The sequence below is a fragment of the Charadrius vociferus genome, unplaced genomic scaffold, assembly GCF_000708025.1.
Source record: "Charadrius vociferus isolate BGI_N301 unplaced genomic scaffold, ASM70802v2 scaffold332, whole genome shotgun sequence".
Classification (NCBI taxonomy): domain Eukaryota; kingdom Metazoa; phylum Chordata; class Aves; order Charadriiformes; family Charadriidae; genus Charadrius; species Charadrius vociferus.
In genome coordinates this window covers 1,254,150-1,268,766 of record NW_009647418.1, presented here as the reverse complement: position 1 = coordinate 1,268,766, position 14,617 = coordinate 1,254,150, and the positions used below count along the sequence as shown (strand labels likewise).

Below are 14,617 nucleotides of genomic sequence, written 5' to 3'. Positions count from 1 at the left end.
TATTCATAATACCTGGTGTGGGGATTATGACAAATACGTGAAAATGCCAGTGAGCAGGCTAGCTGCCTGCAAGGATCGGGTAATGGTACAGAAATGCAGAGTAAGTTGCCTTGCATGTTTCGTATCTCTTGGCAGTTTTGGCTGATAGCCTCTGAAACTCAAACATCACCTCAAAGCCAACTCAGAAATGAAAGTCATGATTTAATTATCTGGCCCACAATAAGCAGAGACTTGTGCTCTTGCCTTGAGGGCTTTTGTAGGAGTGGTGAAAAGGAGAACTTGCTTATAATAGAACTGGTGCTTGTAAGCTATGGCAAGGTAATAACTGCTCCAAAGCATGAAGAGACATCTTTCAGTTTTATTGCACTCTGCCCCCCTGATATTTCCACCAAGCATTTCTTGGATGGAATTATTAGGCATCAATTAAAAAACAACTGCTTCCATCACACAAAATGACATTTTAGTCTGTTCTGGTTCATACATTTCAAATTATTCAGGGAGGAAAATTTCTGTTAAAGGAAAAATCACTAAAATTTTGGGACAGTGTACCTTGTCTCATAATCCTTGACCCTAAGGGAAAAATAGCAAAATAAACAATGCCTTTATGGGCTTGAGGTTTTACTGTGCTTTATGTACTTAAGAACTTTACTGAACAAAACATCACAACCTGTAGGCAGTTCTAGGGAGTAATTTATATCTTAACATGGTATGAGGCTTGTATTCACAGTTGAAGTTTTTTCCAGAAATTGTTGGGCTTAAATCATAATTCAAAGTTGCTACTCCCTAAAGCACGGCTGTTTACAGATTAACTGAAGTGGTCAAACTAGTTTAAGAAAATTATTTCACTAATTTTTTTGAATTGTGAAGAAAAATCTCAGTTTAAATTACTTTTAAAGTCTACTTTGTAAAAAGTTGGAAAAGTAAATTTTTTTTTTCCAAGCTGTGTAGACAAACTGGCAAAAATCAAGCTCAGTACTCTCCTACTTGATAAAATTAATGTAACAGAAATTGATGCTAAGATCTGTGATCCTAGTTCCTGTCCTGAAAAGTACATCCGTAAATATCTTTCTCTGAAAGGTGCCTAGCTATAGTGAGTTTTTGCTGTCTGGTAGATGCTTTTGGACCACCTGCAACTTGCACCACCATCCAGGATCTGTCAGTGCTCACCGCTTTTACTAAAGGGGTTGGAAAGCATTTTTAATGTTGTTTGTTTGTTTTTCAAACACTGAATTCTGATGAGATGTCCAAGTACTGCAGTTAGGCCTGTTATGTGCCTTTTTTAAAGTACTTGAACATCTTTTGGTTGCTTAAGAAGGATGATTTGAAACTCCAGATCTTTGATCTACTTTAGGGTAGCTTGTGAAATTCAGTTGCATGTTTTCATTTGTGGCTTGGATTCTGATCAGTTGAGAGTCAATCTCAGTTACCCAGCACCTTCTGGAGAGTTGCTCAAGTTGAGCCCACTGAAAATCTAACTTTCTTTACGTTAATTTCCTTCTGTATGCCTTGATAAATTGAACTAAATCTTGAAGTCTTGCTGCAAGCTAATGAGATGAACCTGAAGAGCTGCATCTGTGTGGGAGTGTTCCAGGGCTTGTCCCAATGTATTATTCCCCTATCAACTGAGACACTGGTTTTGCTTGTTTGTATTTAAGATTCTGGCAGTCTCTACCAGAGAATGTTTAGCTTTGTAAAGCTGAATTTCTACTTTTGAACTGAGTATGTATAATCTTTCCTTCCAGATAGTTGTTCCTTCTGTAATGGCTGTTTCTACAGACCTGTTCTATTCCCTTGCATGATGCTGTGTTAGTCTATGTACCCTATTCAGTCCACAAATTTACACTCTCTCAGTTCTTTTCAGCATGCTGCCCTCTTATCCTGAGAGTCTCATTAATTAAGGAGGAACGCTTGTAAATTGGGAGTGACCTTGTAGATATAGAAATGGATACAACTATTTTTATAAATGGTGTTATTTTAATTGCTTGTGTAATTGATCTGACTTTGAAGGAGGACATTGTGCTTGTGTGGAAAACGTTAAAGGATACTTCAGTCTAGGATTTTTCAGTTTTTATCTGTTTAAACTGGGTATCGTGTACACTGTATTTACTGTAAGATTTGATATTTTTTACTTTTCTTCCATCTATAACTACTCAAATTCTGCCATAGGTTACTTACCAAACAGCATTCATGCGGTGGAAGCGATGCTGGCTGCTGCAAGTATTGGTGCTATCTGGAGTTCAACCTCACCAGACTTTGGCATTAACGTGAGTAGCCTTAGCGTTCCAGAAAAGCTATCATTGTTTCAGACAAATGTGAAGGTGATTAAGTGGCAGATTCGGTTCACTTTAGTCTTACTGCCACCTCCTGGCATGGCCAAGCACACCAGATTTTTTTCTAGGTACCACAAACTGAATGAAAACCATGTTTTCAGTTGTCAGTAATGACTTTCAGAATAGTAATGTGAGTATCTTCAGCTAACTCACTGTTGGGATATTTTCAGGCAGAATCCATAGTCCTGGTGAGCTTTTATTATAGTAAATGTGCAGATGAGCAGCAATGCAACAGAGTGGTCTGGGGCTTGGCGCTTCCTTCCCATAACTATCCCCACCCTGCTTAGCCGCAGTCCAGTTTCCTTGTCTAAGAAGTCCCTTCCTCTGTCCCCTGTGTGGGTAAGCTGAGCAGCACCCCAGTTGGTCTTTTCCAGAAGGCTTTGTTTGCCAACAAAGTGAGGAATTTCAGGCTAATATCACTAACCTGTTTGACTCTTTTTAGTGTAGGAATAAATGTGTGTAAAATATGGTAAAAAAACCCACCATGATATCCAAACAGATGTTACAGTGTGTCCTGGAAGCTTTGGGAACATTTTCTGCTTGCTTTGGAAAGTCTTTAGCGCACATCATAAGCAGCAACAGATACAAATCACTTCTAAAATGGAGTGTTAAAACTTTCGTTTATCTAAAAGTTTGCATGAAAGTATTTGGAGGATGTGCTGTTTGTGCATTGCAGAACACACAATACCAAAAATTTAGGTAATATGTACTCTGAATCTTAGTGTTGAATCCCAGGAGCTGGTTAAATATATGGAACTGTCATCTCTCGATTAGCGCTAGAGGGCAGCAGCATTCCACTTTGATACACCTGAGGGTGTATCACTGGAAAATTATTAAAAAAAAAATCATCACAGCATGTAATGATCAATCTGTTCTACAAATATTTTCTGCTTGCTCAGAAAATGACAGTATGGAGTATTTTCTTCGCAATGTGATTTGATCTCTCATGAGGGGGAAGATTGTTCATTTTTGCTTGCATTACAGGGTACTGATATGTTTTCTGTCCATGTTGATGTGCTGTTATTTTCAGTGCCCAGCTTTATTTAGTTTGTGATAGTTTTTTAATGAAATTTAGCCTGGGAGCAGCAGTGCCATCGATATCACTTCTTTGGCTTGGCAGCATGTGTTGGCATGAATTCAAACCCTAAAATCTTGAGGGAGATCAGCAGAGGTCCCCAGGGGTATTGGCTTCTACCCTAAGGCAAAGATATTCCTCCTTCTGTGTGGTTGCATTAGTCCCGTTAACATAAATGAAGATTTTGTTTGTGTCTTGGGAAATAGCGTAGTGTTTTCAACATTTCAAATCCAATTGTGTATATATGTTTTGTGAAGCTTAGAAATGTCACTTCTCAGAACAGCCTACACGTTGCAGGCTCTGAATGCCATACATGCAGAGACTTCACAAGCGCTCGGGAAGTCTGCTGTCAGAGAACCAGTGAGCTCCCTCCCACGCAGAATGCCACTCTTGGCAGCTTTTGCTTAATTTCTCTAGTCCCTGTTATCCATTTTACTTATATTAATAGGAAGTGGTTCTTTGCAGCCTGTGCATAAGAAATTGTTGGATATGTGAGTTTAAAAAGAGGCTCTGCTCTTAGAACTATGTGAGAAACCTTCCATGAGCCCAAACAAAGTCAGCGCGGCTCCATTCATGGGGTCCTGCACAATTTTTAGTACCGGATTTGAGGTTCATCAAATAGAATGAGCCATATCTGGTATACCTGAGCTTTTCATGAAAGCAATTCCTTGCTGAGCCATCTGGTTGGATTAAAGTTCCAGTATAGCAATTACATGTTCCATCTGTTTGTATTCCCTTTGTATCACACCAGGCTGCCCTGTGGGATTTGATCCTGCCAGTGCTAATGAATCCAACTGGGTGTGTTAGCGGGATTAGTAAGACCCTGAGAATTGTAGCCATCTCTGTTTCTGATTCACACTTCTCTTCAGATTTGATTTTTCTGGTAGAGTACCCTTAGTCCTCTCATTGGTCTCCGTTTTTAAACATCAGGCAGCATGGATATGGGGTATGTATGCTCTGTGCTCAGCATGAGTGTGTGTATGCATGCACACACACACCGTGTGTGTTTTGGCTGCTTGGTCCATTCTTTGAAAATGGTACAAAGAAGTAAGTATGATAACATACCTCAGAGCAGGAAATTTTATTTCATACTCTCCTAGAGAGTAACTTCAATGTATTAATTAAAACTACATTTCTGAGTTTGTTAGCTAATGCATTAGGGGCTTTGTGAAAACCTCTTCTGCCACAGAAACAGATTCTGGTGATTTTTTAAAAAAAAACTAATTGATACAAGTTGCTTGTCAGTGCATTGTCACTGTATTTTCTTATGATGTGAACAGGAAAAGGAAATGCAACTTTGGGTGACAGGAGAGAAAGCTTTCAAGTGACGTATTCAGCAGAGACGGTTGCATGTTTAAATTTAGTCGTATCCGTGTACCTTACCTGTGCTGTTTGTGAGCTTTCCTAAAAAGATAACATGAAGTTGTCAGGACAGGACCTCTGTGCTTTTGTAGTTGGCTTTCTTGCAACCCCGACCAGCCCAGCTTGGAAAGGAGGAATTTGATAGAGCTCAGTTGTTTGTGATGCTTTTGCACTGGTCTTTTGATTTGGTAATGATTTCTCTTATATTGGCTGCAAAGTAGAGAACAAAGCAGGAGACAGAAGAATAAAGAATTCTGGGAAGAATAAGCACACTCCTGAAGTCTTTTTTTTTTTTTTTTGGCACCAAGATTTAGGATGTTGTTCTTGAACTGTTAGCTGACAATTTTATAGTATTGAGTAATCTTGTAGTTCTTAATGTTTCAAGTAATGTAGCTAGAGAGGGATGAACATAACTGTGCTGAGAGCTTTAGTAAAAGGATTTGCTTCTTGCTGTTGAATACAAAAAGATCCATTTTTGGTAAGCTGCTGCATGCAGTGTACCTGAGAAAAAAAAAGAATGCCAGAAGGGTTTTTCTCTGAAGTGTGATAATGGCTGGTAAATTCCTGAAAACGGTGTGAGCTGGAGGAGACACCTGAAAATTTAGCATTTGAATGTATCCTGCCCCAGAGGTTCTAAAGGAGCTGTGGTAGGTTTTTGTTAGTGGTATGTATGTGTGTGTGTTCAGGATCTAGTTGTTCTGTTAAAAATGAGTGGTACAGTTTCCTTTGTTAATCATAGCAGAACGAAGCTGTGAGTTCATGTGAAGTGCCACCTTACCATAGGATAAATGCATCTTCCAGAACACCAGCGTTTTTCAATTCCCCCCCCATGCAGAGTACCAAACTGCGGGTACACTGTCAAAGCAGCATTAGGGCAAGTTTACAAGGGCACGTAGAGCCCTCGCTGGCAGATGCAGGCAGGAGTCTTGTGGGCCTTCAAGTAAATTAGGTGCCTAACTCCTGCTCCCACTAGATAGGTGCTTATCCTCTTTAGATGAGTTTGTAAGTCTGTTTCTCAAGGTGAATTTTTAACTGCTTGGATAGCTTTGGCAACTTGATCCTTCAGTGAATGGCGTTCTGTGATCTGCGGTGATCTTATCTTTGTTATTGGTTGATATATTTGGGGGTCATGGGATAGATTGTTACAAACCTGCTGTACCTGAGTGAAAGACAGGCAAGCAGTCTTCTAAACTCTAATTCCTATCCTTGTTCCTTGCTTGAATTGAGGTTTGCACTTAGCATCCAGTGGGTCTAGCAATTAATTTTAACTCGTTTTTCTCTTTGTCTCTAGGGTGTACTGGACAGATTTTCCCAAATTCAGCCTAAGCTCATCTTCTCTGTTGAAGCTGTTATATACAATGGCAAAGAACATAACCACTTGGAAAAGCTGCTTAGTGTGGTAAAAGGTATTTCACTGCACACCATCTCGTCTAGTTATGCTGTAGTTCTGTGAGCGCTCAAAGCCTGCGCTGCCACTAACAGTGACACTTCTGACTCCTTGTCACTGTCCTTCCTCCTTTGCAGTATCTCTGTGGCCACTTAGAATTGCAGAACTGATTTGAGTAAAAACCAGTTGTTTGTGTAATTTTAAGTCTTTTTTTAGCTTAGCTTAGATATATTGTCATAAATTAGTCAGTAGTATAAGTGGGGGAACAGGGACTCTGATACTGTTTGTGGCTGTGGTTTTTTTTAAGCCCAAGTGAAGTGCTGCTGAAGACAAGAGGTATTACAGCACTAAAGCTTGCAGATTTACACATGCCTTTTAAAAAGGCTGGCAGTATTGAGGAAATAGTACCTTAGGTAATAATTTAGTCTTCTGGGGCTTTTAACACTTAAAACTATATCCAATACTTGGTGCATCAGAATTATTTCTGTTACTTTGTGCTTTACACTGTATGATCCAATCAGACAGAGAAGACCTTTGATTTACGTAACTGAATGTAGGAAATAATTTTTTTTTCTTCTTCTAGGGCTTCCAGATATAAAAAAAGTGGTGGTGATTCCGTATGTCTCCTCAAGAGAAACCATAGATATTTCTAAGATTCCAAACAGGTAACGAGAGTTTGGGTTGTGACTGTTCTAAGTAGGGATGAGATGGATGCTGATAGCTGTTGAAACTGCCTGACCTCTTGAACATGCAAAAGCTAGGATTTAGCCAAATTTCTTAATGTGGGTCCAGCTTCATACTGAAAACAGAAGTAGTAGGAGCAAAATATGTGCAGCAATGTACAAAACCACTGTTGGTATTAATGGTTGTCAATGAAGGCAAAATTCAATAGGATATAGCAGGGAGAAGTGGCTTCCAGAAATGAACAATTAATAATTTGAGTGATGTTTTTAGAGAAAATTTGTATTGCCTATTTACTGGTCTGGATTACCTTTTGGAAGTGGTTGAATTCCAGACTGTGGTGAAGGTCAGGTTGTTCCAGCCTACTTTGAGCTGTTAAGGCCAGCAGCTGATCATTGGCGCAGATTTATGGTTTGACTTTGTGTTACATCTCAATATTATACTAATGCTTTATTGTAAAACAGAAAAAGGAAACAACAGGTAGCAATTCAGACAAAGAGTAGAACAACTAGGAATAAAAATATGTATAGTTTGAGTATATAGTTTATTGTAAAAGAACTATTAGATACAGAGGTAATCTGATATATGGGCTGGGGTAATGCTTTAAAAAAAAAACCACAACCAAACTTGAAATGTTCCTTTATTCTCCTCTTATGCAGCGTCTTTTTAGAAGATTTCCTTGCTACTGGGAAAGGAGACCAGGCCCCCCAGCTGGAGTTTGAACAGCTGCCTTTCAGTCATCCTCTCTTTATCATGTATTCATCAGGCACAACAGGGGCGCCAAAATGCATGGTTCATTCAGCAGGGGTATGTCTTCCCTCCTGGAGCTGCGCTATCTATATTTAACTACCTGGGTTATGTTTTTCCTTTAACAGTGTCATCTCATAATGCACTTTAAGGAAGAATTGATTGTTGGCAGTTTTTCAGTAACTTGCAATTAAATTTTCTATTTGTAAGTGACTGTTGGAAAGCAAATATGGATTAATAAGGGTATAAAATAATTTGGTTGAGGGGTTGGTGTGGAGACTTTTTGGAGATTTCAGTTATTGCCTGGGAACAGGTGTCTGTCACAAAAGCATGAGTAGAACTGGCCTGACTGATTCTTGTAGAAAAAAAGGCCAAAGTACTTGAATTGGGTGCTTGGAACTGATTTTTGGCTGCAGTTTTTATTATCTGGAATTTTTTTGACCTTAAACTTTACTCCCTACGTCTATCAGTTCAGGGCACATCATCCTCATTGATCCTTGTGGAGGGAGGACAAAAGTTAGCATCTCTGGGTGTAGGTTTTGCTTTGTCTGGAAGCTTTGCTTTAGGCAGTGCCTTGTTGTGACTAAAGGTATATACGATGTTATTGCCAAAATCATCCGCGCTCCCCTGCTTTCCACTTACTATTCATGTTCTCAGAGTTGTTCTCGGCAACTTATTAAAGGTCAGGAAGAGACTCCAGCAGTCAGATGTAATCTTTAACTCTGCCATTAGTATAGTCCTTAATAAAAGGAAGGGCTTTTTCCTCTTTAGGCAGGCAGAATATGTTGTCTAGCACATTTGTACCAACTTGTATAAATGAAACTGCACAACTATTAGCCACAGTCTATTGTTTCTGTTTGCTCTGAAAGTCAGTATGAGCATCTTGTGAGACTGGCTGTAGAGTTTTCTAGGTAGCTTGAGGGCAGGATCACTTTGTTAGGCCCACAGTGTGTATGTTCTTGCCTCTCTGATGGCATGGACCAGAGGATTTGCCCATAGACAAATCCCACGCTGCCTGTAAACGCTCTGCTTATATATTATCAATAGGAGATAATACCAGGCAGCATGTGACATAAAATGGTCCCTCTAGGACACAAATCCTATCTTTGTGAAGAAGAAGGTGTATTTTGAAGTTTGGCAGCTGTTTTGAAGCTGTGCTGGCTTTAGACTGGTTAAGTACTTGCAAAGATGGATTAGCAAAATCAGGGCAGGTGTTTTGTTCAGTAGTGTATGATAAACAGTAGGGAGATGAAAAACACAGATGTAGATCATACAACAGGACTTCCCTCTGTTGTGAAGTTCTTTCTCTTCCCATGTTATCTGTATGGCTGCTTAGCTTGCCCTTAATCTCATGCCTCTGCTCTCCGTCATCTTTTCAGTTCATATGGACCTACCTTAGAGTTTAAGTACAGACTACTTACCCTTGCTGGGGAGGAGAGAATACAATGGTTTGAGTAGGATATGTTGCTTATAGATGGTAATAGGCAGCTTACTTTAAATTCACATCTCAGTTTATCTAATTCTGCAGTATGTTTCTGGTCTGTTTTCTCTGCACATAGTCTGTTTTCTTGACACACAGTGAAATAACATACGTAAACATTAGTGAAGTCAGGTCATAGGAGAGGATTTAAAAAGTAGTGCCTCAGAGGGAGTAAGATTTTTTTTCTTCTGGTCTTGGAAGCAAAGCTGTATTGTATTGAACAATTGAGTGTGCTACAGAAAGACATTTGGAGGGTTATTGAAAAACATTAGTGAGTAATTTTTATTCTGAAGCCCTAAAAATGCTGGTTCTACGTCTTACCCTATTCATACAGGCCCCTTTTTAGTTATTCTGTATTCCCAACTATGTAAGGAGATTTTTTTTTTTTTTTTTTGTAAAATCCTCATCAGTTCATTTCTATCCATCACAAGGACTCACAAGACCTGGGCTTAAGTAGCTGTGCCGCTACAGACTCCTTGTGTTAACTGTAGGCAGATTGCTCTGAGGATTTTTCATGCTCATACTCTTGCTGTGAACACTCTATAGAGAACACTGCTGGTTTGAGACCAGAGCCAGCAGCCACGAGTAGCTGCTCGATCTCAGCTATGTAAGCGCTTAGCACTGGTCTCTTATGTGCTGATAGCGTGGCTCAGGATCAGCAGTGCCTACTGACTTTTTTTGACGCTCCAGATGCTCAGCGCTTTATCAACCGTATGTTAAGCTCAATGAAGGCAAGCAGACCAGTAAGTTTTTATCAGCTGCCAGATCTGTCATGAAATGCTAAATGCTTAGGATTTATTTTGAGGGTCATACAAGTCCTATAAATAAACTTGAGAGAGCATCTTGGGCATCTTTAGAAAAGCTGTGCCTTCTACCACAATACCTTTATTTCCAGACTGAGAGTTACCAGTTCTTTGCAGGGGAATAGTTCATAGCCTCTACCTAAAGTCATTAACAAAAAACTTCCTTTTCATTCCAAAACTGTGGAAAAGCAACAACTAAATGGAGGAAAAAGAAAGCCAATATTTATTTTAATTGAATTTGACTTTTAATTTCCCTACTTTGTGTGGTTCTTTCAGATTCTTCTGCAGAGGCAATGTGCTTTTATAAATGGAATAATTATGTTAACACCTCCAATTCTTTTGGCAACCTTAACAGTTAAATTAGACACTATTTTGAAATCCTGAGGGGTTTTTTAATTTTTAGATGTAGATAATGGTAGCAATAGCTAGGTGGCAGCATTGTGACAGCTTAGTGTATTCAAACACTAGCAGGTGAACTCAGACCTGCATCCTTAGAGTTGCAAAGAGAAAATAAGATTTACTCCTTTATTTTTATTTAATGTTTTCTGCCTCTTCTCCCAAAGCGTGTGCCAGTTTTATGACTCTCCTTTTTCATTTCAAATGTTTATCTGTAATCTATTTTCTTTTAGCATAAATCTTGTTTCATGCTTATGAGGCTCTTAATAGTTCCCCTGTAACTCCTTGCATAAATGCAAAAACATCTTTATTTTAAAATCAACCACATGAATTTGTCACTGCAGTCAAGTGACTTAGTGAAGTAGTTTGTAAATTTATTTATCCTAACAAGTTATGTTTAATGATGATCAGAAAGGTACTTCAGTGGCATTTCCAACAAAAGAAAAAGTAACAATAATGTAGTTAAATATATTACTAATGTTGATACTTTGATCAGTGAGATTTTCCCCATTGCTAGTCATTCAGCTTTTACAAGAGGTGCGTATAGTTAGGTCTTTTGTCTCCTAGATGTTAATAGATAGATAGTTTGGACAAGTAATGTTTATGTACAACAGCTGCTGTAGTTTATAGCAGCTCTAGGTCCTTCATTCCTCCTTGTTGCCTGGATATACTGAAAATGAAACTCTGTCAAAGGGCTTATCTTGGAAAATCTGACTGGTAAAAGCATGCTGTTAAAATTATAACCTGTGTGGAGTACTCTGCAACTCTGATGGCTGGGCAGAGTTGGAAATGAACAAAGTTATTTATTCCATGGATTACAAGTGATGTGCAGTGGGAATTGCTGAGGTCTAATGAGAGAGGATGAAAAGTTATGTGAGAGAATGGAGAATGCAATTGCTGCTGCTGTAGATAGGCCCTGGGATTTACTTCAGCTGTGGTTAAAAGGAAACACTTGCCTGTAGTTCTGGAGTACATCCTGTGAAGGATTGACAACATCAGGCTTTTTTGAAGTCTTAATGTGCTGTCAGAATTTTGCTTTTCATTTATGTGAACTTACATTTTTTCACTGTGTTTTTCAGGGTACGCTAATACAGCATCTGAAGGAACACATTCTTCATGGCAACATGACCAGCAATGACATTATTATGTACTATACAACGGCAAGTGTGGCTTATTAAGGCATTTTAAAAAAAAGACTTTATCTTTTTCTTATAAAGATGGGAGAGCTTTTCCTACAAGTACATTTTTGTGTATTTTTAAGTTCTGCAAGGGATTGTCCTATTTAACTTGAGTTTAAAAAAAATCAGGTGGAATAATAAAATGCAACAGGGACCTTTCTGATGAAAGGTCAAACCTATGTTAAATGTTTCTGATCTAATTAGTGAGGAGAATGGATTGATTTTTACAGTCTCTTAGGTTTATTGATCGAACTGCCTCATCGATATGACCTGCAAAACAGGCTCCGCCTTCCGATATCATGCAAGGATGGACCATACTGAAGATGAGAATTTGTTACGTCTTTCTGTTTTGGTGGGGAGGAAAGAAGCTGTGCAACTTTGAGCTTACTAAAGAAAAGGGAAAAAAACTGATCTATGTAGGAGTTTAGTTATGTCGTGGCTTTTTTTCTAATGGTGTGGTGAAGAAAATTATTCCAAAGTCTTCTATTACTGTAATGGTTTGAGAAGGCTAATGTCTTTCCTCATGAGTTCCTTTCTGAACTTTAACACTACTGGTCAGTTTGTAATACCTCCATGGAAGAGTCATTATAATTACCTTGTCCCAAAGTTGTCCTGTCTCCTGACTCATGCTTTAAAGGTATGTGTACAGGGACATATGGTAAGGTATTTGTAAGGATAAGTTAGATGAACGTGTAACTGATCCAGTCTTGGGACAGGTGAGAGGATAAACAGCGCTCAGCCTTATTTTCTGATTCCTAAATAATACAATTAAGTGTAATCAGCAGAGATGGCCATAAACTGAGTTGTTGGTTTAACAGTTTCTTAAAGCAGGAAAACTTTGGGCAAGGAAAGTGGAGAGGAAGATGGCACCTCTTGCATAACAGCAGGGAGCTTGCTTTGGTCCAGATGATTCTGCTGAAAGCTACACCTGTCCCTCACTTTCTAGTTGCCTGTAGCTCATGTAACAGCATATGAGAGCAAGCAACACTCCTGATCCTGTGGTAGAGCTGCCAGGAAAGCGGACAGCTAGCTGACAAAGATAGAAACTAATGTAGGTGCCTTCTTTTTTTTTTTTTTTTTTCCAGACTGGCTGGATGATGTGGAATTGGTTAGTGACTGCACTTGCCACAGGAGCTTCAGTGGTCCTGTATGATGGATCTCCTCTAATTCCATCACCAAATGTGCTCTGGGACTTGACTGACAGACTAGGGTATGTAAGGAACGTTAAATGGAAGCATAACGGTCTTTGCCGCTGTTGTGATGACCGCATACAAGCAACCTCATTAAAGGTGTTATTCCCTTGGTCAGAAACTAGTGTGTAGCACAACATAGTTTCTTTTGGCTTAGCCTTGAGTGGAACTACTTCTTAAAATTTTGTGCTAAAACAGTCTTTGAGAGAGAGCAGAAGAGACAATGAGCTGATTGTTTCATGCTTGAGTCAAGTATTTGGATTCCAGGCAAACAAAGAATTTGGGTTCAATAGTCAGTTTTCAAGAGCAGCCTTTTCAAAAGGCTGTAATTGGGAGCAATCTGAAGAGTAATTCCTCAGCACACTCAGAACTTAGAAAATAAGAATCCTTTATTTCAAGCAGCTCAACTTAAGACTCAATACAGTACTTTGACTTAAAGACATAAATTGACTGGAAAGGCTCAGCAGGGTTGCTTATATTTTCATATTTTGCTTTTTAATCTATAATGCCTACTTCTCTCTGTCAAGCTGTTCGTTGTTTTACACAGTTCTTTGTCCCTAAAAATGCTCACAGTGCCCTCTCTTGAAGCGTAGAGAAATGGCAGGTGTCGGATAAACAGCTGTAAAATCCTGTGGTGGTATTTAGCTTTGTACGCTTTCCTATTTTGCCAACTGGATGTAAGGAGTAGATCTAAATTATATTACTGGTAAAATAATGAGTGTCATTCTTAATTGATAATTAAAATGAATTAATTTGTGGTGGAAAGTTGATGCCAAAAGATCCACTTTCTGACTCTTGGTAATTCATAATTTAAACTTCACTGTCTTTTGTAACATGTAATATTTAAAGACTGAAATTGTGTCTCTGGCTATTATAATTGAAAGTTAATGCCTAGTCAGAATGCTTCCAGTAAGAGAAAAACAACACAAAAGAAAACCACAAACTTAAGACGCCCCCCACCCCCCTGAAAATAGCCCCAGCAGAATAACAGGCAAAAATTTAGAATCGACAAATAACACAGCTTATTTTTAAGCATTGTTTCTACATGCCAAAAGTAAGTGAAGATAACTGAAATGTGTCTGCATGTCTCACTTCTGTAATCTGGTGCTAAAAGTGGTGGCCATCTGTGTGGTACTTCATAATGCAGTCTGTTCCCAACTCAGTCATATGTTACATATTAAAAAAGGCTTCAACATGTTAAGACTACGTTCCTTGTCTGAAGATGTACCATACTTTCCTTCAGATAGCATATTCTTATAGTACCATCAAGATATCTCATGCTGCATGACAAGAATTACTTAAGTGGACATCAATTAAAGATCTGTTCAAGTGAACTGTATTTTCTCACCATGTCCCAATTATATAGCATTTGGAAGGAAATAATAGGAGACCAGGCTCTACTTGTGCTGTAGAGGAAGTGTCAAAGAGCTTAAAAATAAACAGAGAAGCATTATGTATTCTAACTGTAAAATAAGCAATAATTTGAAGCATGGAAGGAAAGTAATACAAGATTACACAAGAGTAAAAATAGTTCTCATGACTGCTCCTCCAGTTATGTACCACAGTATACTTCTGTGGGCTCTTATAGTGCTGGTCCCATGTACCTCATAAATAGCTCTGCACCAGCGTGTTTGTGCAAGTAGCCTGTCCCTGTCCCTACCAAAGAGGCGGCAGTCTCTCAGTAACTGTCATCCACCTAAATGGCAAAGGAAGACATCCCCTTTTGGTAGTGTTGAAATAGCCCCCTCTTCATCTCTGAACCTGTATTATCTCAAGAGCTGTTCTACCTTCCATCTTGCCTTTGGAGTAAAAGCAAAGATAGCAGGATCTTATTTTAAGTTCTACTGATGTATGTATTGCCCGCGTTCTGTGCACTCAGGCTCTATCCCTTGTCCGCATCTGTCTCTGCATTTTCTTGAGCGAGTTTATTGCTGTAATCTAAAATAATTTAGCAGAATGCAATGAAGAGGCTTTCCTGAAAGTCAGCA

General features: G+C 38.9%; 1 protein-coding gene across 1 annotated transcript in view; it reads left to right on the top strand.

Annotated features, from left to right (window-relative positions):
* Positions 1-14,617, top strand: part of AACS (acetoacetyl-CoA synthetase) — a 42,465-nt gene that overhangs the window by 16,906 nt on the left and 10,942 nt on the right. The window contains exons 5-10 of the mRNA XM_009880249.1: positions 2,167-2,264; positions 6,059-6,173; positions 6,738-6,819; positions 7,495-7,642; positions 11,341-11,421; positions 12,525-12,649. Coding sequence (XP_009878551.1) covers positions 2,167-2,264; positions 6,059-6,173; positions 6,738-6,819; positions 7,495-7,642; positions 11,341-11,421; positions 12,525-12,649 — 649 coding nt within the window. The remainder of the gene's footprint in view (positions 1-2,166; positions 2,265-6,058; positions 6,174-6,737; positions 6,820-7,494; positions 7,643-11,340; positions 11,422-12,524; positions 12,650-14,617) is intronic.